The following is a 22,522-nucleotide window of genomic DNA, read 5'->3' as shown; positions in this document are numbered from 1 at the left end:
TAGGAGTCTGCTAGGTTACAAAAGTGTGTGTGGGGGGGGGCACCAGTCTAAGTCACTGCTTCGCAGAGCTCGATGCATCACTACAGGCTAGGGTTCAAACCCGGGCTGTGTCAAAACCGGCCATGTCCGTGAGTCCCGTAGGGTGGCGCACAATTGGCCCAGCGTCATCCAGGTTAGGGGAGGGCTTGGCCGGGGGGGCTTCACTTGGCTCATCACGCTCTAGCGACTCCTTGTGGCGGGCTGGGTGTCTGCAGGCTGACCTCAGTCATCAGTTGAAAGGTGTTTCCTCCAAAAACATTGGTGCGGCTTGCAGGCCGGCGTTAAGGGGCACGGTTTGGCAGTAATTTTTGGAGGACGCATGACTCGACCTTCACCTCCCCTGCGCTTGCTGGGGAGTTGCAGCAATGAGACAAGATCACAATAGGATATAACGAAAAAGGGGATACATCTTGTTTTTTTAACTGGGGTGTGCTGTAGTGCAGCGGGAAAACTGACTGATGGATGAGGATAAAGACTTCATAAGGGCCTGAGACCAATATCCTGCTCTTTCTTTTTTAGAATTGACCAGACAATGTACAAATCGCTAGGACTGAGGTTTAGTGCAGGGAAAGCTCAGAGGGTAGAAACTGTGTAGAGGTAGGAGGAGTATGTTTGTTTTCTTCCATCCTATTATTTCATCAATCCAGGATCAGAGTTCGGACACATGTTGTTGAAGTCAACATTGAGGTGTTCTGTCATTTGACAGGAAAGTGTCACTTTCATCCAACATGCTTAAATGGGATAGGTTACCATCAGTCATAGAAAGCCGTGATTACTCAGTTTTACCATGTTTACACAGTGCAGTGTGATCATTGGATGGTGTGAGTTTAACAGTATTGCTTCCTCCCCTCTCCTCGCCCAAATCTGGCCTCGGACCAGGGACCCTCTGAACACATCAACAACAGTCACCCGCGAAGCATTGTTACCTATCGCTCCACAAAAGCTACTGCCCTTGCAGAGCAAGGGAAACAACTACTTCAAGGTCTCAGAGCAAATGACGTCAATGATTGAATGCTACTAGCACGCACCGCTAACTCGCTAGCCATTTCACATTGGTTACATAAGTAGAATGATTAAGTAGCACCTTTATATAGAGTGCCAGTTGAGATGCATTCATCGTGTCTTTATTGATTGGTTGGTGTGAGGATAGTGCAAGGGTCACTTGGCATTACGTAAACACAGTAATGATGACTATGACTGACTGACTATGACTGATAGTAACTCCAGGTAGACTTGCTGTCACCATGTTGTCAGGTAACGGGGACCCCAATAAAGAAAGATGACATTGCATGAACACACACATCTTTCTATGACTAAAAGTACACTCGCAGAAAAAAGGGTTCCTAAAAGAGTTCTTCAGCTGTCCCCATAGGGTAATCCATTTTCATTTCAGGTAGAACCCTTTTGGGTTCCATATAGAACCCTCTGTGGAAAGGGTTCTACATGGAACCCAAAAGGTTTCTACCTGGAACCAAAAGGGTTCTACCTGGATTTTAAAAAAGGGTTATTCAAAGGGTTCTCCTATTGGGACAATCGAAGGACACTTTTAGGTTCACACCTTGTTGTCTAGGGCTTAATTGAAAGGAGAAACCAGAAACCTGCAGACACTCGGCCCTCCATGGAATGAGGTCTACATGTCCAAACTATGAACACAAACTGCATATCTGTTTATATGTAACCGCTTAGAAGGGTTACATTTAGGGTTCGTTTTAGTGTTAGAGTAAACACAGTACTCTTTCTATGACTGATAGTAACATAGCTTCGCCATGAAACTCCCTGTACTTGCTTCCCGAGTCCCAGCGTACACTTTACAGAATAACGCCTCACCAAGGCGAAGTAACAGGGATCTTTTTTTTATTTTACTGGTGACGTCGGGTCCAAATGCCACTGCCGAATGTTAATATAATTTAATTATGCCAATGTGCTTTCTTCAATTGAAAGCCCTTAATCTATTTTATGAGAATTTGTAAGATTCCTTGTTTGCATAAAATAGAAGCAGACCAGTCTTTCAATAATAGGTAATAGAATTTATTCTCGGAGCGCGCTACCACTCAAACACATGCATCAGTTTAAATACAGATCATGACGTCATTTCACTGCCTTAACCGAACCCCCTCCTCTCGACAGGACAAAGTAAGGTGAAAAGTTCATTCTAACTTACTAACACACTCCCAGATAACTTTTGACCCCTCAACATTATCGGTCACCACTGAACTGACAGTTGTAATTAACAGAAGCCCTAGGAATGCACTCACTGCCTAATCTAAAAACCCCAGAGCTAAGTTTCAGGTTGGGTCAACCATAGGCTAACGACCTTATGTGTTTACACAGTCCACAACCCATTTGTTCCTGCCCAATTGGAATGGTGTTCTTTAACATTTTATTACTCCTTTCTCCTGTCACACAATTTCTTCTTATGAACTCATATTGTCTATTAAACATACAGAGTATAAGTTTACCTAGATACAATTCTATTTAAAATGGGGATATTGTTTATTCATTTATCCATAATAAATCCATAATAAATTCAACACGAAGCAAACGGGTTGCCTCAGCCGGCTCGTCAGGCTCCCGCGCCTCAGCCGGCTCGTCAGGCTCCCGCGCCTCAGTCGGCTCGTCAGGCTCCCGCGCCTCAGTCGGCTCGTCAGGCTCCCGCGCCTCAGCCGGCTCGTCAGGCTCCCGCGCCTCGGCCGGCTCGTCAAGCTCCCGCGCCTCGGCCGGCTCGTCAGGCTCCCGCGCCTCAGTCGGCTCGTCAGGCTCCCGCGCCTCAGTCGGCTTGTCAGGCTCCCGCGCCTCAGCCGGCTCTACATGTTCCTGTGCCTCAGCAGAAGTGACCGGCCCGCTCCTGGTCCTCGGGACTGTACCTCTGGTTGGTGTCGTCCGGCGGCTGGAGCCACCCATCAGGGGAGGCGGTAGAGTTACTTTTACACCCTCTCTGGCGCGCGACGTCGCCAGTTGTCTTATCATTACGCACACCTGCCACCATCGTTACACGCATCTGCGCCTCATGACACTCACCTGGACTCCATCACCTTCCTGATTACCTCCCCTATATCTGTCACTCCCCTTGGTACTGTCTGTACGCTAATCGTGTTTCTTTCCATGTTTTATTTATTATTACATTTTCACTCCCTGTACTTGCTTCACGAATCCCAGCGTACACGTTACACCTGCTCGCGTACAAAAACACAGGGAGGAACTATAGTTCAAGAAGTTCTAAAATGATCAAACAAAATAACAAGATATTAATAAAGTTGTTGTTGTCCGGTCACATGTTGTCACATGGGATGAATCAAAAACAACCACATATACATACACACGCATAAATAAATACAGTGCATTTGGAAAGTATTTAGACTTTTTCCACATTTTGTTACGTTACAGCTTTATTCTAAAATAGATTCAATTTCCCCCCCCCCCCCCCATCAATCTACACACAATACCCCACAATGACAAAGCAAAAACACGTTTATAGATTTTTGCAAATATCACATTTACATACATTTCCAGACCCTTTACTCAGTACTTGGTTGAAGAATCTTTGGCAGCGACCTTCAGCCTCGAGTTGTCTTGGGAATGATGCTACAAGCTTGGCACACCTGTATTTGGGGCGTTTCTCCCACTCTTCTCTGCAGATTCTCTCAACCTCTGTCAGGTTGGATGGGGAGCGTCGCTGCACAGCTATTTTCAAGTCTCTCCAGAGATACTAAATTGGGTTCAAGTCCGGGCTCTAGCTAGGCCACTCAAGGACATTCAGAGACTTGTCCTAAAGCCATTCCTGTGTTGTCTTGGCTGTGTGCTTAGGGTCATTGTCCTGATGGAAGGTGAACCTTCATCGATCCTGACTAGTCTCCCAGTCCCTGCCACTGAAAAACATCCCCACAGCATGATGCTGCCACCACTGTGCTTCCCATAAGGGTGGTGCCAGGATTCCTCCTGACGTAAAGCTTGACATTCAGGCCAAACAGTTCAAACTTGGTGTCATAAGACCAGAGAATCTTGTTTCTCAAAGTCTGAGAGTCCTTTAGGTGCCTTTTGGCAAACTCCAAGCAGGCTGTCATGTGACACTTACTCAGGAGTGGCTTCCGTCTGGCCACTCTACCATAAAGGCCTGATCGGTGGAGTGCCGCAGAGATGGTTGACCTTCTGGAAGGTTCTCCCATCTCCACAGAAGAACGCTAGAGCTCTGTCAGAGTGAACATTTGGTTCTTGGTCACCTCCCTGACCAAGGCCCTTCTCCCCGATTGCTCGGTTTGGCCAGGCGGCCAGCTCTGGGTAGTGTCTTGGTGGTTCCAAACTTCTTTCATTTAAGAATGATGGAGGCCACTGTGTTCTTGGGGACTTTCAATACTACAGACATTTTTTGGTACTCTTCCCCAAATCTGTGCCTCGACACAATCCTGCGCTCTACCGACAGTTCCTTCAACCTCATGGCTTGGTGTTTGTTCTGCCAGGCACTGTCAACAACCTTATATATACACAGGTATGTGCCTTTCCAAATCATATCCAATAAATTGAATTGACCATAAATCAATTTTGAGTCTCATAGTAAAGGGTCTGAATACTCATGTAAATAAGGTATTTCTGTTTTACATTTTTAATACAGTACCAGTCAAAAGTTTGGACACACCTACTCAATCAAGGGTTTTTCCTTATATTTAGTATTTTCTACATTGTAAAATAATAGTGAAGACATCAAAACTATCAAATAACACATATGGAATCATGTAGTAACAGGTGCCCCTTGTTAAAAGTTCATTTGTGGAATTTCTTCCCTTCTTAATGCATTTGAGCCAATGAGTTGCATTGTGACAAGGTAGGTGTGGTATACAGAAGATAGTCCTATTTGGTAAAATACCAAGTCCATGTTATGGCAAAGACAGCTCAAATAAGCAAAGAGAAATGACAGCCAATCATTACTTTAAGACATGTAGGTCAGTCAATGCGGAAAATGTTAAGAACTTTGAACGTTTCTTCAAGTGCAGTTGTTGCAAAAAACTTTGAGTGCTCTGATGAAACTGGCTTTCATGAGGACCACCACAGGAAAGGAAGACCCAGAGTTACCTTTGCTGCAGAGGACAAGTTCATTAGAGTTACCAGGCTCAGAAATTGCAGAGCTTCACAGAATTCAAGTAACAGACATATCTCAGCATTTACTGTTCAGAGGAGACTGTGTGAATCAGGCCTTCATGGTCGAATGGCTGCAAAGAAACCACTACTAAAGGACATAAATAAGAAGAGATATGCTTGGGCTAAGACACACAAGCAATGGAAATTAGACCGGTGGAAATCTGTACTTTGGTCTGAGTCCAAATGAGTCCAAATTTTAGAATTTTGCTTCTAACCGCCGTGTCTTTGTTAGAAGGAGAGTAGGTGAACGGATGATCTCCACATGTGTGGTTCCCACTGTGAAGCATGGAGGAGGAGGTCTGATGGTGTGATGGTGTTTTACTGGTGACACTGTCAGTGATCTATTTGGAATTCAAGGCACACTTAACCTGCATGGCTACCACAGCATCCTGCAGCGATACGCCATCCCATCTGGTTTGCGCTTAGTGGGACTAACGTTTGTTTTTCAACAAGACAATGACCCAACACACCTCCAGGCTGTGCAAGGGCTATTTGACCAAGAAGGAGTGTGATGGAGTGCTGCATCAGATGACCTGGCCTCCCCAATCACCCGACCTCAACCTAATTGATGTACTTTGGGATGAGTTGGACTGCAGATTGAAGGAAAAGCAGCAAACAAGTACTCAGCATATGTGGGAACTCCTTCAAGACTGTTTGAAAAGCATTCCAGGTAAAGCTGGTTGAGAGAATGACAAGAGTGTGCAAAGCTGTCATCAAGGCAAGGGTGGCTACTACTAAATATATTTAGATTTGTTTAACACTTTTTTTGTTACTACATGACTCCGTATGCGTTATTTCATAGTTTTGAAGTATTCACAATTTAGAAAATAGTCAAAATAAAGAAAAACCCTTGAATGAGTAGGTGTGTCCAAACTTTTGACTGGTACTGTACATTTGCAAAAATTTCTAAAATCCTGTTTTCGCCTTGTCATTATGAGGTATTGTGTGTAGATTGATGAGAATTATATAATTTTGTATCAATTTTAGAATACGGCTGTAACGTAACAAAATGTGGAAAATGTCAAGGGGTCTAAATAGTTTTCGAATGTGCTGTAATTACCTGTGTGAATGTGTGTCCCCGAGGTATCATAGCCCCACCATTACCACTGTGGCTGTGATGAATGAATGTGCCCTCCTTACTTGGGGTGTGTCTCAATAACTTAAACTATCTTCCTCTCCTTGCCCTGATTCCGAACAAGGCACATATCTAAAAGTAAAATAATTGAATTAAGAAATATATAAATATTAGATCAAGCAATGTCGGAGTGGCATTGACTAAAATACAGTAGAATATAATAGAGTATACAAATATGCGATGAGTAAAACCATATGTGAACATTAGTTAAACATTATTAAAGTAACTAGTGTTCATTTTTAAAGTGGCCAGTGATTCCAAGTCTATGTATATAGGGCAGCAGCCTCTAAGGTGCAGGGTTGCGTAACAGGGTGGATACCGGCTAGTGATGGCTATTTAACTGTCAGATGGCCTTTAAGATAGAAGCTGTTTTTCAGTCTCTCGGTCTCAGCTTTGATGCACCTGTACTAACTTCGCCTTCTGGATGATAGCGGGGTGAACAGGCAGGGCTCGGGTGGTAGATGTCCTTGAGAATCTTTTTGGCCTTCCTGTGACATCGGGTAGTTTGCCCCCAGGTGATGCTTTGGGCAGACCGCACCACCCTCTGGAGAGCCCTGCGGCTGTGGGCGGTGCAGTTGCCGTATCAGGCGGTGATGCAGCCCGACAGGATGCTCTCAATTGTGCATCTGTTTTAGGGGTCAAGCCAAATGTCTTCCGCCTCCTAAGATTGAAGAGGCGCTGTTGCACCTTAATCACCACACTGTCTGTGTGGATGGACCATTTCACATCGTCAGTGATGTGTACGCCGATGAATTTGAAGATTTCCACCTTCTCCACTGTGGTCCCGTCTATGTCGATAGGGGCGCGCTCCCTCTGCTGTTTCCTGAAGTCTACAATCATCTCCTTTATTTTGTTGACGTTGAGTGAGAGGTTATTTTCCTGGCACCACTCTCCCAGGGCCCTCACCTCCTCCCTGTAGGCTGTCTTGTCATTGTTGGTAATCAGGCCTACAACTGTTGTGTCATCTGCAAACTTGATGATTGAGTTGGATGCGTGCATGGCCACGCAGTCATGGGTGAAAAGGGAGTACAGGAGGGGGCTGATCATGCACCCTTGTGTTGAGGATCAGGGAAGTGGAGGTGTTATGTCATACCTTCACCATCTGGGGGCGGCCCGTCAGGAAGTCCAGGACCCAGTTGCACAGGCTGGTGTTCAGACCCAGGGCAAAAACTAAATGATGAGCTTGGAGGGTACTATTGTGTTGAATGCTGAGCTACGGTCAATGAACAGCATTCTTACATAGGTATTCTTCTTGTCCAGATGGGATAGGGTAGTGTGCAGTGCGATGGCGATTGCATCGTCTGTGGTTCTATTTGGGCGGTAAGCAAACTGAAGTGGGTCTAGAGTGTCAGGTAAGGTAGAGGTGATATGATCCTTAACGAGCCTCTCAAAGCATGATTACAGAAGTGAGTGCTACAGGGCTATAGTCATTTAGTTCAGTTACCTTTGCTTTCTTGGGTACAGGATCAATGGTGGACATATTGAAGCAAGTGGGGACAGCAGACTGGGATAGGGAGAGATTGAATATGTCCGTAAACACTCCAGCCAGCTGGTCTGCGCATGCTCTGAGGATTCAGTTAGGGATGTCGTCTGGGCCGGCAGCCTTGCGAGGGTTAATGTCTTCCTCACATCGGCCACGGAGAAGGAGAGCCCACAGTCCTTGGTAGCGGGCCACGTCGGTGGCACTGTGTTATCCTCAAAGCAGGCGAAGGTGTTTAGCTTGTCCGGAAGCAAGACGTTGGTATCCGCGACATGGCTGGTTTTCCCTTTGTAGTCCATGATTGTCTCGTGTCTGAGCCGTTGAATTGTGACTCCACTTTGTCTCTGTACTGACGTTTTGCTTGTTTGATTGCCTTACGGAGGGAAAACTTAACCCAGTCAGCGTGATCAAAACAATCTTGAAGCATGGATTCCGTTTGGTCAGACCAGCGTTGAATAGACCTTAGCACGGGTACTTCCTGCTTTACTCTCTGCCTATTGGAAGGGAGGAGCAAAATGGAGTCGTGATCAGATTTGCCGAAGGCAGGGCAGGGGAGGGCCCTGTAGGCATTTAGAAAAGTTGAGTTGGAGTGGTCCAATGTTTTACCAGCACAAGTACTACAGTCAATGTTTTGGTAGAACTTCGATAGTGTTTTCCTCAAAATCCCCATCTACAATAAATGCAGCCTCAGGATATGTGGCTTCCAGTTTGCATAAAGTCCAGTGTAGTTCTTTGAGGGCTGTCGTGGTATCGGCTTGAATATACACGGCTGTGACTATAACCAAAGAGAATTGTCTTGGGCGGTAATATGGTCTGCAGGGGTGAACAAAAGGACTTGAGTTTCTGTATGTTATCACAATCACATCATGAGTGGTTAATCATGAAACATACACCCCCGCCTTTCTTCTTCCCGGAGAGTTCTTTAATTCCTGACTGTGCGATGTACTGAGAACTCAGATGGCTGAATGGACGGGGACAGTATATCCCGAGAGAGCGGTGTCTCCGTGAAGTATGTTACAATCCCTGATGTCTCTCTGGAAAGAGATCCTCGCGCTGAGCTCATCTACTTCATCATCCAGAGACTGAATATTAGCGAGTAACATACTCGGAAGCGGTGGATGGTGTGCACGCCTCCTGAGTTGGACTAGAAGTCCACTCCGAATACCTCTTCTCCGCCGGCGGTGTTTTGGAGCAGCCTCTGGAATAAGTTAAATTGCCCTGGGGGGTACGAACAAAGGATCCAATTCGGGAAAGTCGTATTCCTGGTTTTAATGCTGGTAAGTTACCGCCACTCTGATATCCCCCCCAAAAATCCGGCTGTATGTAATAACACAAAAAAAATTCTGGGCTAATAATGTAAGAAATAACACACACAAAAACAAAATACTGCAAAGTTGCTTAGGCGCTAGAAGCAGAGCTGCCATATCTGTCGGCGCCATCTTACTCAAAAGTATGGAGCATACAGTCAGGAAGGGCTATAAGGAAGAGCAGGACCATTGAAACTTTGTTCAAATTAAATGAGCACAATTAAGAGTAATGGATTGAATAGAATAAATAAATCGCAAACTATGAAGCCCAAGACGCACAGTTTAACCTTCACACTATCAAAACTTAACCATAGGATACTTTATCCTTTGTAAAATTGTAATCATCCCCAAATGTTGTACTCAACCACTTCTAAAACCTTTTTAATTTGTTAGTTAGTAGCTTTGGGCTTGCATTACATCACTACTCTCATGAGAACTGGCAGTAATACAAGTATTGTTGTTGGTGTTGCTGCCTAATGAGCAGTGATGATGTTATTTCGCATCAACAGCATGGTGCCAGAAGAGTGACACGGTTGCCATGGCGATGGTCTGAACGTTCAGCTCAATACTACAGAGAATGTCTATTTCACATGGTACTGTAGAAGATGCAGCTAGTCATGCAAGAAAGATGTAGAGGAACTGGCTAATGTTGTATTATCCACAGGTAGCTTCAGGGGTGGCCAATCAATCTCAGCCATTGAGGGACACAGTGTGTAACGGTTTTTGAACTGAAATAAATGTGAAAGGCTTTGAAAAAAGAAAAAAAAAGCTTGCAGTATGCTCACTCAGTGCTCCAGTGACATTTCACAGAGATACAGTTTGTTTTTGAGAGAAATCTTCTAAAAAAAAAAAAAACAGGAGTCTTGTATTATTATGAAAAGCTTATACTAAAATATGTCATGACTCAAAATCAATATCTATCCTACCTCTATATTGTTTTTATGTGTCCTGTACATGCGAAAAGAAAGATGATGAGTTCTACGGGGAAAGTGAGACTGCCAGGTAGCCATTACTCTCCGTCATAGCGTCCAGCCTAGACGACACGACGCTTTATGATTTTTGTACCACTGTTTTTCTCTGGCCCCCATTGAATTAGTCACCCTAACTCTGGCCAGCCAACAAGGGTAGAAAATCAATAACCTTTGAACAGATTGTAATAGAGACATGAGGGTTGAACCATTTGGTTTTCTTGGAGGATTATCTACACAATTTAACATAGTATGTTACCTGTTGGTCCAAATATGATTTAAGCCCGCTGCCCCATATCACATTTCAAGTCAGGCTAGCTCCATACCTATCCCAAAGAAGAGTACAAAACTACACCCCACGTTTGACCTGTGAAAACATATCATTTGGACTTGCACTACTGATAGATGCATCTATTTTTCACTATTCCCCTGTTCAAAGCCAGTGAGCCATAAAAGCTTAACTGCCGGCTGCAGTTATTAATTACCACCTAAAGTGTAATTAATAACTTCACCATGCTCAAAGGGAAATTCAATGTCTGCTTTTTTTTTACCCATCTACCAATAAATTCACTGCTTGATTGAGGGACCTTACAGAAAGTTGGACAGTATGTGTGGGGTACAGTTATGAGGTAGTCATTCAAAAATCATGTTAAGCACTATTATTGCACACAGTTCATGCAACTTGTCATGTGACTTGTTAAGCAAATATTTACTCCTGAATTTATTTAGGCTTGCCATAACATAGCGGTTGAATACTTATTGGCTCAGAACATTTCAGCTTTTAATTTCTTGTTCATTTGTAAAAAATTCTAAAAACATCATTTCACTTTGACATTATGGGGCATTGTGTGTAGCCCAGTGACACAAAATCTAAATGTAATACATTACATTATATACATTTAGAATTCAGGCGGTAACACAACACAATGTGGAAAAGGCCAAGGGGTGTGAATACTTTCTGAAGGTACTATATGTCAAATATGTACGTTGAAAACGCTGCATGTTTGAAAGCACTGTTTGGGTGTCCCTATCCTTGCCAACAAATGTCTGTGAATGGATCAGTGGTTCACCAATCAGGGCCTTGATAGGCTCGACAACAGTAACAAGGGGTGGTCTGTAAAGAAACAGGATCATTTTTAAAAACGTTTCTAAGGGACCATCAGGCGACATCTTAAAAAACGTATTTAGGGACGTACCTGAAAGAAGCTGGGAACATGACAAAAACCTCAGGGGGACCACAACAGAATGTCCTATGTTTTAAACGACGTTGGACGCAGGAATGTTCTTGCAATATTCCCATGAAACTTGTCTAGAATATTAATATCTTATATTCTAAGACCATGGTAACCACGTTTTGCGTGTGTTTGGTGTGACGTTGATGGAATATTCTCCTATCCCTCAGAAAACTGGACACAGGAACATTCCCATGAGAAGTGTCCAGAACATTAATATTAAATATTCTGAGAACATGGTAACCATGTTCTGGGTTCCGGTTAACTTCGAGAAAATGGTCTCTTGGAAACAGTCCTTGCACATCACTGGAACATTCCTATGAAAACGTCAGGTAATAACCTAATGCGACTCTTAAGGAAACGTTCCTTAAAGTTGTGAGAACATTTGTTGTTAGTTGGGTGTCTGTTGATTGAGCCTAGTACAGTACAGCAATGGCAGCTAGCATGAGTCACTGTTATTAGGCCTAATGCAGCGATGCTAGCTTAGCTAGCATGAGTCACTGACTGACTCAAATTAATACAAATCTCCATAGTGACCAAACAGCTGTGATCTTGACCAAACTACAGTAGGCTACATGACATGGGACTTTGAGAACAAAGAACTCTCTCTATTTCTCTCTCCTCCTCTCTCCTCCTCTGTCTGTCTCTCTCTCTCTGCATCTCTCATCTCCTCCTTGCAAATGCACAAATCATTCAATCAGACTTGTTATTATTACACCTCATAAACACAAACTGCACCCGCATGAACACTGATACTCTCCCACACCCAAATCATCCTCAAGTAGCCTCATGCACTCCTAAACCCAAAAACCAACACAGGTCCAATACCAGGGCATGACCACATATAGTAAGAAAGAGTGAGGAAACACAAGCATGAATACTCTCTCACACCCAAGTCACCTCATACAATTTTTTATTTTACCTTTATTTAACTAGTCAAGTCAGTTCAGAACAATTCTTATTTTCAATTATGGCCTAGGAACAGTGGGTTAACTGCCTTATTCAGGGGCAGAACAACAGATTTGTACCTTGTCAGCTCAGGGATTCAATCTTGCAACCTTTTGGATACTAGTCCAACACTCTAACCACTAGGCTACCTGCCGCCCCAAGCCTCAAGCAAACCCCAAAATGGATACATCTCCAAAATCAACGCCCAACCGCATATAGATATCGCATCTTCATCTCCATTATCTTGTCTTTGACCGAGAGAGAGATAATCTGACTCCAGTAATCTGACTCTTAGAGGGGTGACATTTCAGGTGTGACTGGCCGGGGAGACACAGGCTAGCGTTCTGACCTTTGACCTCTCCGAGAAGAAGATGCCGAGGAGGATTACTTTCTCGCCATGCTAGGTGGACTAGGGAAGTCACAGGCAAGAAGATGGTAACCAGAGTTTTTTTGTGATCTTGCTCAGGCTATCTGTCTTAAAGTGACGCAGCAGAGTTTTTGTATAATTTCAGCCAGTAGTTTTGAAAGTAGCACTCGTTTTGAAAGTAGCACTCGTTTTGAAAGTAGCACTCACAAACTTTTAATTATTATTATTTTTTTTTTTAAATCAGTAACTCATTTTTTTATTCTGCAATTCGTTTGATATGTTACAAATTCCAATTTGTATAATACGTTATGAATTTCTACGCGCTTACGATCACGTTCAATCTCTTTAACCGTCAGTGTTTCTGGTGCATCTGGATTTTAACTTGCTATCTCTCTCCCTCAACACTCGTAACAATTACTGCATGTCACCCAAAACCTCTAGATTACCGTTTCATCCAGTTGTTTCACATAAGCGCTGCTTTTGAATGCAGACACCACCACAACCTCAATAACGCTCAGTCTAAAGAAGCAAGATACATCTAGAAATTGTGGGACTGCTGTCATTTGTATGTGGCTGAATCGTTGTCATCCACACTGTCTATGGTTTGACACATCCATGAGGAGATGGCAGCTCAGGAGCCTCATTACTACAGATAGAGGACATTGGATTACACACCTTGTCCTACTCATCTGTCCAATAGTGTTTCTGAACATTACAGGGTTGAAGTGAAATCGTACGATATTTTCCATCTGTGAAATGCATCAGGGCAACACAAACTGTCGTGCTGGACCAGTCCTCTGATCAGTATCTTGAGATATTGGGGTCTTTCCTGCAATAAAACCATTCACATATTTTTATATACTGGGGGATATTGAGTTTTGTACTCTTAAAAATCCAATTACATCTGATTTTGTCAGGGTGCATCATTTAATAATTCATATATCCTGTTTGGTGGAAATGCTATTTTCAGTATGTATTTTAGACCCCTGAAAGCTTGTTTCTGATTGGCTAACTAACGCTCCACATTGACCAGGAGTCAACAGTAAGACAGTGAGGGGTCAAGCTACTCAGCAACTCAGCAGTCTAGCTACTCACACACACACACGCACACACACACGCGCACACACACACACACACACATACACACACATACACTACTCAACTCAGCTACATGGCTGCACATGGGCACACACGTGCTTGTAGTCAATCTATCGTATTCAAAGTGTGGTAGGTACATAAACGATGTTGTAGCCCGTTCCTGCAGTCAAATGACGCAGTGGCCTCATGGTTGGAATGTTATTCATATTTTTCATAATTTCATCATTAATAAACATATATATTTCTAAAACGCTGAAAATCCGTTGTTTCTATGTCAAACGGTTTTGTAATATTTCAGTCTTCTGTGATTTATATAAAGTGTAATATTGAGATGCAAACTAAAAAATGTAACACATTTCAACTCTACATCTGGCATGCTCCAGGTATCTTTTTTTTAAGCTCATAACCATATGTGTGAGCTGTGTACTTTTGTCTCAAAGGTTAAGACTACCAAGAAACACTCTGTGTGACCCTGATTTAGCCCACTGCAGTAAAAGGTTAAGATGTTCACCTGCGGCCTAGCGTTGTGTATTATGGTGCAGGGAGAGCATTGAAAGCACTGATAGAAGTTAGAGCTGTGATATATGTCTCTCTGTCCCTCCCCGGAAGGCTCTTCGCCTTCTTGGTAACTACGCCATCCCTGTCCAGGGCTATTTGCAGTTATGACAGCTAGCGCTACTCTAGACCTGTAAGAAGACACTGTATGTATCAAGCATCTCAAAGTATGAGTGCTGATATAGGATACATTTTCCCTTTTTGATCACAATGAATAAGATGACATGGATAGGGGGGGCCTGATCCTAGATCAGTACTCTTACTTCAATACTCTTGATAGAAATAGCCCCAGGTCCCTCCTGTCCATGTAATCTTATAGACCATGATCAAAAAACTGATACTAGATCAGCACTCCTTCTTTGAGACGCTTGATACATACAGAGCCGGACTTACCCTGATCTGCTGTGGGCGTGCAGTGCAGGGTGCAGAAGAACTGCAGGGGTAGATATCGGTTGTTGTTATGATGTCATAGTTTCATTTTGATCCTCTTTGAATTCAGCAGTTTGATAGTTCATCCACTACACCCACATACTGTACCTGTACGCACGCACACAGTCTCATACACCGACAAGCCGCTTGGACACCCTCAAGCAGAACTAAATAGCCCAGAGAACCCCCGAAGCAAAAAACCTATGGATTTAGGACTCAGCTTCACAGACTAGACCTGACCAGCTTCAACTCTTGCTTTCCAACAACCAATAACGTGACGTGTCCAAGGCCCAACCATTTGGAGTGCTCCACATCATGGTTCAGTCTAACTAACCAGGCTCCTAATATTCTTAGGAAAGACAGACTATAATTTCTATTAAGGTGCTTTTTTAGCATCTCTCAGCGTGTAGTGTTCTCCCCGGCCACATTGTCTCTTTCTCTCTCTCCCTCATCCCCTCTTCTCTCCATTTCCCCCTGGGTTGATGATGCTGCTGGCTTCCTAGAATGGAACTGCAGCGCAAACTATGTTGTCTCTCTCCCTCATTGTTGCCCCTCCCTCCATTCTCTCATCCCTCAGTTTCCTTCTATCCACTCGCCCCCTTTCTCATCATCCTTTTGCCCCACATCAGAAGTCATGTTATCTAGCCTCACGTACCTTCTCCTCCATCTCCCTCATAAGTCCTCCCTCAACCCTTCATCCCTCCAACCCCTTTTCCCCTTATCCCTCAGTTTCGTCATGCTGTCCCAACACCCACATCCAGGGTCAACTCCTCCATTTCACTCATCCTTACTCCCTCTTCCCTTCCATTCCTCCATCCATTCCCTCCATAGGACCCACCTCCAGGGCGAGCTCCTCCATCTCGAATGCTTTCTGGGCGTTTTTGTTGCTCTCCACATGTGCATGGTAGTAGATCACCATGACATCGTACTTCTTCATCACAGACTTGTAGTTCTTAGCATTGAGATCATGGACGCGGTCTTTCCCATCATACTCAGGGATCTCCAGACCCTTCTCTCCCCAGGACATGTTCCCCAAAGAGAGCAGGGCCCCCAGAAACACCCAACCCCACTTCATTGTTCCAGGTTATTGTTGGTTCCCCCGACTCAGGTCTCCCACGACTTGGACGTCAATTGCTGAATTGTTTAATGTTGTGGAAGAATATATTTTTGCGTTGTTCCTAAAATTAAAAATTAAAAAACGCCACTTAGGAACAAGGTCCACTTCGTTTCGACGCCGGCCAGAGAAGAGCAGGTCGGAGTGTTGAACCCCCCCTTTTACATGCGGGCTCAGACACTACCGTCCAAGGGGGTGAGTGAGGGGTGGGGTTCCAACGACGAGGGCGAGTTGGAGGGGGAGAGAAGCAGGCTGCAACCCGGGGAGAGTGGGCAACCAAAAAGTAGGGAGAGAAAGTGAGAGGGGGATGGGGGGGGGGGCTTGGTGACAATGGGTTTGAGGGGGGTTAGTAAATAGCAAATGGATGGAAACGTGGGAGGGGCTATCTTTGGATCGCATGGCCACCTGTTGGATACCATGGCTACAAAGGGAGGGCGAGAGAGAGAGAGAGAGAGAGAGAGAGAGAGAGAGAGAAAGAGAGAGAGAGAGAGAGAGAGAGAGGATTCCATTCCCATATTAAGTTTTGTAGGGGACCCTGACCACGGCTAAAAATACTGACACAAACGGTGTGAGCAAGATGGCCACCATGGAATCCTGAGGGTCGATGAGCTTGGTTTGATGGAGGTGTACTGTAGCCTGCAAGTTCAAAGAGAGAGAGAGACAGAGAGAGAGAGAGAGAGAATGGGGCATATTGAGAATGGGGCATAATGTCATAGGCACAGAGTATAGGGCATGATGCACATTGGTGATTATGTTGAACTTGGTAGTTGTCTACCAGTGCGTAGCTGGGTGGCAGACAAAGAGAAACAGACAGAGAAAGGCATATTCAGGGTGGCACAGAGTATAAACGGCATGAGACACATAGATGTCGAACTAGGTCGGCCCGACTGTAGTCTGCCAGTGCGGTGCATAGCTGAGTGCCTAGACAGACAAACAGACAGGATGGCACAGATTCTTTGGCACAGCGTAAAGGCCTTGAAATACTGTACATTCAGAGTCATGGTGATGACTCCTAGCTTCCCCTGTTCCCAGTCCACCTGGTTGTGCTGCTGATCCAGTTTCTTCAATTCTGCCTATTGAACCCTGACTTGTTCACCGGACGTGCTACCTTTACCCCGGACTCGCTGTTTCGTCTCTCTCTCTCTTTCGACCTTTGAATGCTTGGCTGTGAAAAGCCAACTGACATTTACTCCTGGGGTGCTGACTCTATAACTCAATAAACACTTTGATTATTGTTTGACCCTGCTGGTCATCTATGAGCATGTTAAAACATCTTAAGGAAACCCAAAAAGGGTTCTACCTGGAACCAAAAAGGGTTATACTATGGGAACAGATGAAGAACCCTTTCAGAACCCTTTTTTCTAAGAGTGTAGGTTCCCATGATGGACAAGAAGAACAGCAATCTTCAATGCTTTTACTGGACATTTTGTGACTGTTATTACATTTCCTATAGAAAATTAAGAAACGCAAGTAAAACACAAAACTAGAAAGGCAAAAGCCTCTGTCTATATGGATAGTCTTCCAATGCTATGCTATCGTGCCCAGAAACCTGCTCCTTTCACTCTCTGTTCCGAACGTGCTAGACGGCCAGTTCTTATAGTCTTTAGCCGTACCCTTATCCTACTTCTCCTCTGTTCCTCTGGTGATGTAGAGGTTAATCCAGGACCTGTAGTGCCTAGCTTCACTCCTACTCCCCAGGTGCTCTCATTTGTTGACTTATGTAACCGTAAAAGCCTTGGTTTCATGCATGTTAACATTAGAAGCCTACTCCCTAAGTTTGCTTTATTCACTGCTTTAGCACATTCTGCCAACCCGGATGTCTTTGCCCTGTCTGAATCCTGGCTTAGGAAAACCACAAAAAACACTGACATTTCCATCCCTAACTATAACATATTCCGCCAAGATAGAACTGCCAAAGGGGGCAGTATTGCAATCTACTGCAGAGATAGCCTGCAGAGTTCTGTCTTACTATTTGGGTCTGTACCAAAACAATTCAAGCTTCTACTTCTAAAAATGCACCTTTCCAGAGACAAGTCTCTCACCGTTGCCTCTTGCTATAGACCACCCTCTGCCCCCAGCTGTGCTCTGGACAACATATGTGAATTGATTTCCCCCCCATCTATATTCTGAGCTCGTGCTGCTAGGTGACCTAAACTGGGACATGCTTAACACCCCGGCCCTCCTACAATCTAAGCTTGATGCCCTCAATCTAACACAAATTATCAAGGAACCTAACAGGTACAACCACAAATCCATAAACACGGGCACCCTCATAGATATCATCCTAACTAACTCACCCTCCAAATACACCTCTGCTGTTTTCAACCAAGATCTCAGCGATCACTGCCTCATTGCCTGCATCGGGAATGGGTCTGCGGTCAAACGACCACCCTTCATCACTGTCAAACGCTCCCTAAAACACTTCAGCGAACAAGCCTTTCTAATCGACCTGGCTGGGGTATCCTGGAATGACATTGACCTCATCCCGTCAGTAGAGGATACCTGGTTATTCTTTAAAAGTGCCTTTCTCATCATCTTAAATAAGCATGCTCCATTCAAAACATTTAGAACCAGGAATAGATATAGCCCTTGGTTCACTCCAGACCTATTTGCCCTTGACCAGCACAAAAACATCCTGTGGCGTTCTGCATTAGCATCGAATAGCCCACGTGATATGCAACTTTCAGGGAAATTACGAACCAATATACACAGGCAGATAGGAAAGATTTTTCAAACACAAATTTGCATCCTGTAGTACAAACTCAAAAAAGTTCTGGGACACTGTAAAGTCCATGGAGAATAAAAGCACCTCCTCCCAGCTGCCCACTGCACTGAAGCTGAGGTAAACACTGTCACTACCGATAAATCCACAATAATTGAGAATTTCAATAAGCCTTTTTCTACGGCTGGCCATGCTTTCCACCTGGCTACCCCTACCCCGGTCATCAGCCCTGCACTCCCCACAGCAACTCACCCAAACCTCCCTCATTTCTCCTTCACCCAAATCCAGATAGCTGATGTTCTGAAAGAGCTGAAAAATCTGGACCCCTACAAATCAGCCGGGCTAGACAATCTGGACCCTCTCTTTCTAAAATTATCTGCCGAAATTGTTGCAACCCCTATTACTAGCCTGTTCAACCTCTGTTTCGTATCGTCTGAGATTCCCATATATTAGAACGCTGCCGCGGTCATATCATCACCACCATCGATAAGAGACATTACTGTGCAGCTGTAATCTTGGACCTGGATAAGGCTTGCGACTCTGTCAATCACAACATTCTTAATGGCAGACTGAACAGCCTTGGTTTCTCAAATGATTGCCTCGCTTGGTTCACCAATTACTTCTCCGATAGAGTTCAGTGTGTCAAATCGGAGGGCCTGTTGTCCGGACCTTTGGCAGTCTCTATGGGGGTGCCACAGGGTTCAATTCTCAGGCTGACTCTCTTCTCTGTATACATCAATGATGTCGCTCTCGCTGCTGGTGATTCTCTGATCCACCTCTACGCAGACAACACCATTCTGTATACCTCTGACCCTTCTTTGGACACTGTGTCAACTAACCTCCAGATGAGCTTCAATGCCATACTACTCTCCTTCCGTGGCTTCCAACTGCTCTTAAATGCAAATAAAACTAAATGCATGCTCTCGTTTGCTGCCCGCACCTGCCCGCCCGTCCAGCATCACTACTCTGGACAGATCTGACTTAGAATATGTGGACAACTACAAATACCTAGGTGTCTGGTTAGACTGTAAACTCCTTCCAGACTCACATTGAACATCTCCAATCCAAAATTAAATCTATAATCGGCTTCCTATTTCGCAACAAAGCATCCTTCACTCATGCTGCCAAACATACCCTTGTAAAACTGACCATCCTACCGATCCTCGACTTCGGCGATATAATTTACAAAATAGCCTCCAACAATCTATGCAACAAATCAGATGCAGTCTATCACAGTGCCATCCGTTTTGTCACCAAAGCCCCATATACTAACCACCACTGCGACCTGTATGCTCTCGATGGCTGGCCCTCGCTTCATACTCGTCGCCAAACCCACTGGCTCCAGGTCATCTACAAGTCTCTGCTAGGTAAAGCCCAGCCTTATCTCAGCTCACTGGTCATGATAGTAGCACCCACCCGTAGCACGCTCTCCAGCATGTATATCTCACTAGTCACCCCCAAAGCCAATTCTTCCTTTGGCCGCCTCTCCTTCCAGTTCTCTGCTGCCAATGATTGGAACGAACTGCAAAAATCTCTGAAGCTGGAGACTCTTACCTCCCTCACTAGCTTTAAGCATTAGCTGTCAGAGCAGCTCACAGATCACCGCACCTGTACATAGCTCATCTGTAAATAGCGCATCCAATCTACCTCATCCCCATACTGTATTTATTTATTTATTTATCTTGTTCCTTCGCACCCCAGTATCTTTACTTGCACATTCATCTTCTGCACACCCTACCATTCCAGTGTTTAATCGCTACATTGTAATTACTTCACCACCATGGCCTATTTATTGCCTTACCTCTCTTATCCTACCTCATTTGCACATGCTGTATATAGATTTTTCTACTGTATTATTGATGGCATGTTTGTTTATTCTATGTGTAACTCTGTGTTGTTGTATGTGACGAACTGCTTTGCTTTATCTTGGCCAGGTCGCAGTTGCAAATGAGAACTTGTTCTCAACTAGCCTACCTGGTTAAATAAAGGTGAAATAAATAAATAAATAAATAACACTGCAGCATTGCAGTGCTTGACACACTTAAACCAGTATGGTTTAAATAAATATTTTGTCATGCCCATTCACCCTCTGAATGGCACACATACACATTCCATCTCTCAATTGTCTCAAGGCTTAAAAATCCTTCTTTAACCTGTCTTCTCCCCCTCATCTACACTGATTGAGGTGGATTTAATAGGTGACATCAATAAGGGATCTCAGTCTATGTCATGGAAAGAGTGGGTGTTCCTAATGTTTGTACACTCAGTAATATGTTAGCTAGTATTGTGTGTGTGTGTGCACATGTAGCCTAGGTACAGTATATGCACAAGTGAGTGTATATATATTTAGGGGATCTTGGAGACAGCGAAGGTAGAGAGAGGAAGCTAGAGTGAGAGAGAGCACTAGAGCCAGAGAGAGCGAGAGAGAGTGAGCTAGAGAGAAGGAGAGAGAGCTAGAGAAAAGGAGAGAGAGCTAGAGAGAAGGAGAGAGCGCTAGAGAGAAGGGGAGAGAGCTAGAGACAGAGTTAGAGCAAGAGATTTAGAGAGCTAGACAGGAGTGAGAGCTAGAGAGAGAGAGCACTAGAGCCAGAGAGAGAGAGAAGGAGAGAGAGCTAAAGAGAGATAGTGCTAGAGCCAGAGAGAGAGAGCTAGAAAGAAGGAGAGAGACCTAAAGAGAGAGAGAGTGCTAGAGCTGGAGAAAGAGAGCTAAAGAGAGAGAGAGCATGTCAGATTTTAGTTTACCAAGTAGAAAGGAGAGGAGAGTTATTAATAACAGTTTGCAACCTGATCCTCTCCTCCTCCATGTCATATGCTGGCTCATACAGTTTGTGCCTATTTAGATGCCAGGGAGACAGGGGCAGAAGGGTGGTAGGTACAGTATATGGGGAAGTTAAATGAAGGTTGGAATAACTTCTGTCTTATTGGTGGTGTGTGAGAGAAAGAGAGCAAGAAAGAGAGAGAGAGAGAGAGAGAGAGAGAGAGAGAGAGAGAGGGAGAGAGAGGGTGAGTGTGTGTATTTATTTGACGGTCGACAACCAAACCTGCATGTGCATGCGTGCATGAATGTTTGTGGTGTGTGTGTGTGTGTGTGTGTGTGTGTGTGTGTGTGTGTGTGTTAGGACAATCCCCCTAGGCAATGACGACCGTAGTGTACCTCAGTGGAAAACAGCACCCTCCTCTGGCCATAGCAGTAATGGCACCGCACATGTTGAAACATCTCAGTCACTATGATTATCAGTCAGTTCCTTTGCATATACAGGCAATTAATAGCATAATATTATGGCATTCAGTGCATCTTAAAGGTGCAATATGCAGAATCGCTCCGCCATTCCCTGGTTGCTAATATTGAAATAATTAGCTTTATTTCAGTTTATGTGACAAAACAAGCAATGAACAGTGTAGAGAATCATTTTACCATCAAAACTGCTGTGAAATACACTACATGACCAAAATAATGTGGACACCTGCTCGTCGAACCTCCCTTTCTAAAATCATGGGCATTTATATGGAATTGGTCCCCCCTTTGCTGCTATAACAGCCTCAACTCTTCTGGGAAGGCTTTCCACTAGATGTTGGTACATTGCTGCGGGGACATGCTTCCATTCAGCCACAAGAATATTAGTGAGGTTGGGCACTGATGTTGGCCGATTAGGCCTGACTCGCAGCCGGCGTTCCAATTCATCCCAAAGGTGTTCGATGGGGTTGAGGTCAGGGCTCTGTGCAGGCCAGTCAAGTTCTTCCACACCACTCTCGGCAAAACATTTCTGTATGGACCTCGTTTTGTGGACGGGGGCATTGTCATGCTGAAACAAGAAAGGGCCTTCCCCAAACTGTTGCCACAAAGGTGGAAAATCAGAATGGTCCCTAGAATGTCAATGTATGCTGTAGAGTTAAGATTTCCCTTGACTGTAACTAAGGGGCCTAGCCAAACCATGAAAACAACCCCAGACCATTATTCCTCCCCCACCAAACTTTACAGTTGGCACCATGCATTGGGG

At 44.5% G+C, this 22,522-nt stretch overlaps 1 protein-coding gene across 2 annotated transcripts in view; it reads right to left on the bottom strand.

The window, feature by feature from the left end:
• LOC110500405 (calsequestrin-1) overlaps positions 1–15,936 on the bottom strand; it is a 30,474-nt gene extending 14,538 nt beyond the window's left edge. For both annotated transcript variants that reach the window (XM_021577764.3, XM_021577765.3), the window contains exon 1: positions 15,527–15,936. In XM_021577764.3, the coding sequence (XP_021433439.3) occupies positions 15,527–15,763 (237 nt within the window). In that variant the 5' untranslated portion in view covers positions 15,764–15,936. The remainder of the gene's footprint in view (positions 1–15,526) is intronic.
• Between the last annotated feature and the right edge of the window lie 6,586 nt (positions 15,937–22,522).

Source organism: Oncorhynchus mykiss, chromosome 21 (assembly GCF_057628025.1).
Source record: "Oncorhynchus mykiss isolate SJ-2025 chromosome 21, ASM5762802v1, whole genome shotgun sequence".
In the NCBI taxonomy this organism is placed as follows: domain Eukaryota; kingdom Metazoa; phylum Chordata; class Actinopteri; order Salmoniformes; family Salmonidae; genus Oncorhynchus; species Oncorhynchus mykiss.
The sequence above is the reverse complement of the archived record's forward strand: the minus strand, read 5'-3'. Positions and strand labels throughout refer to the sequence as shown.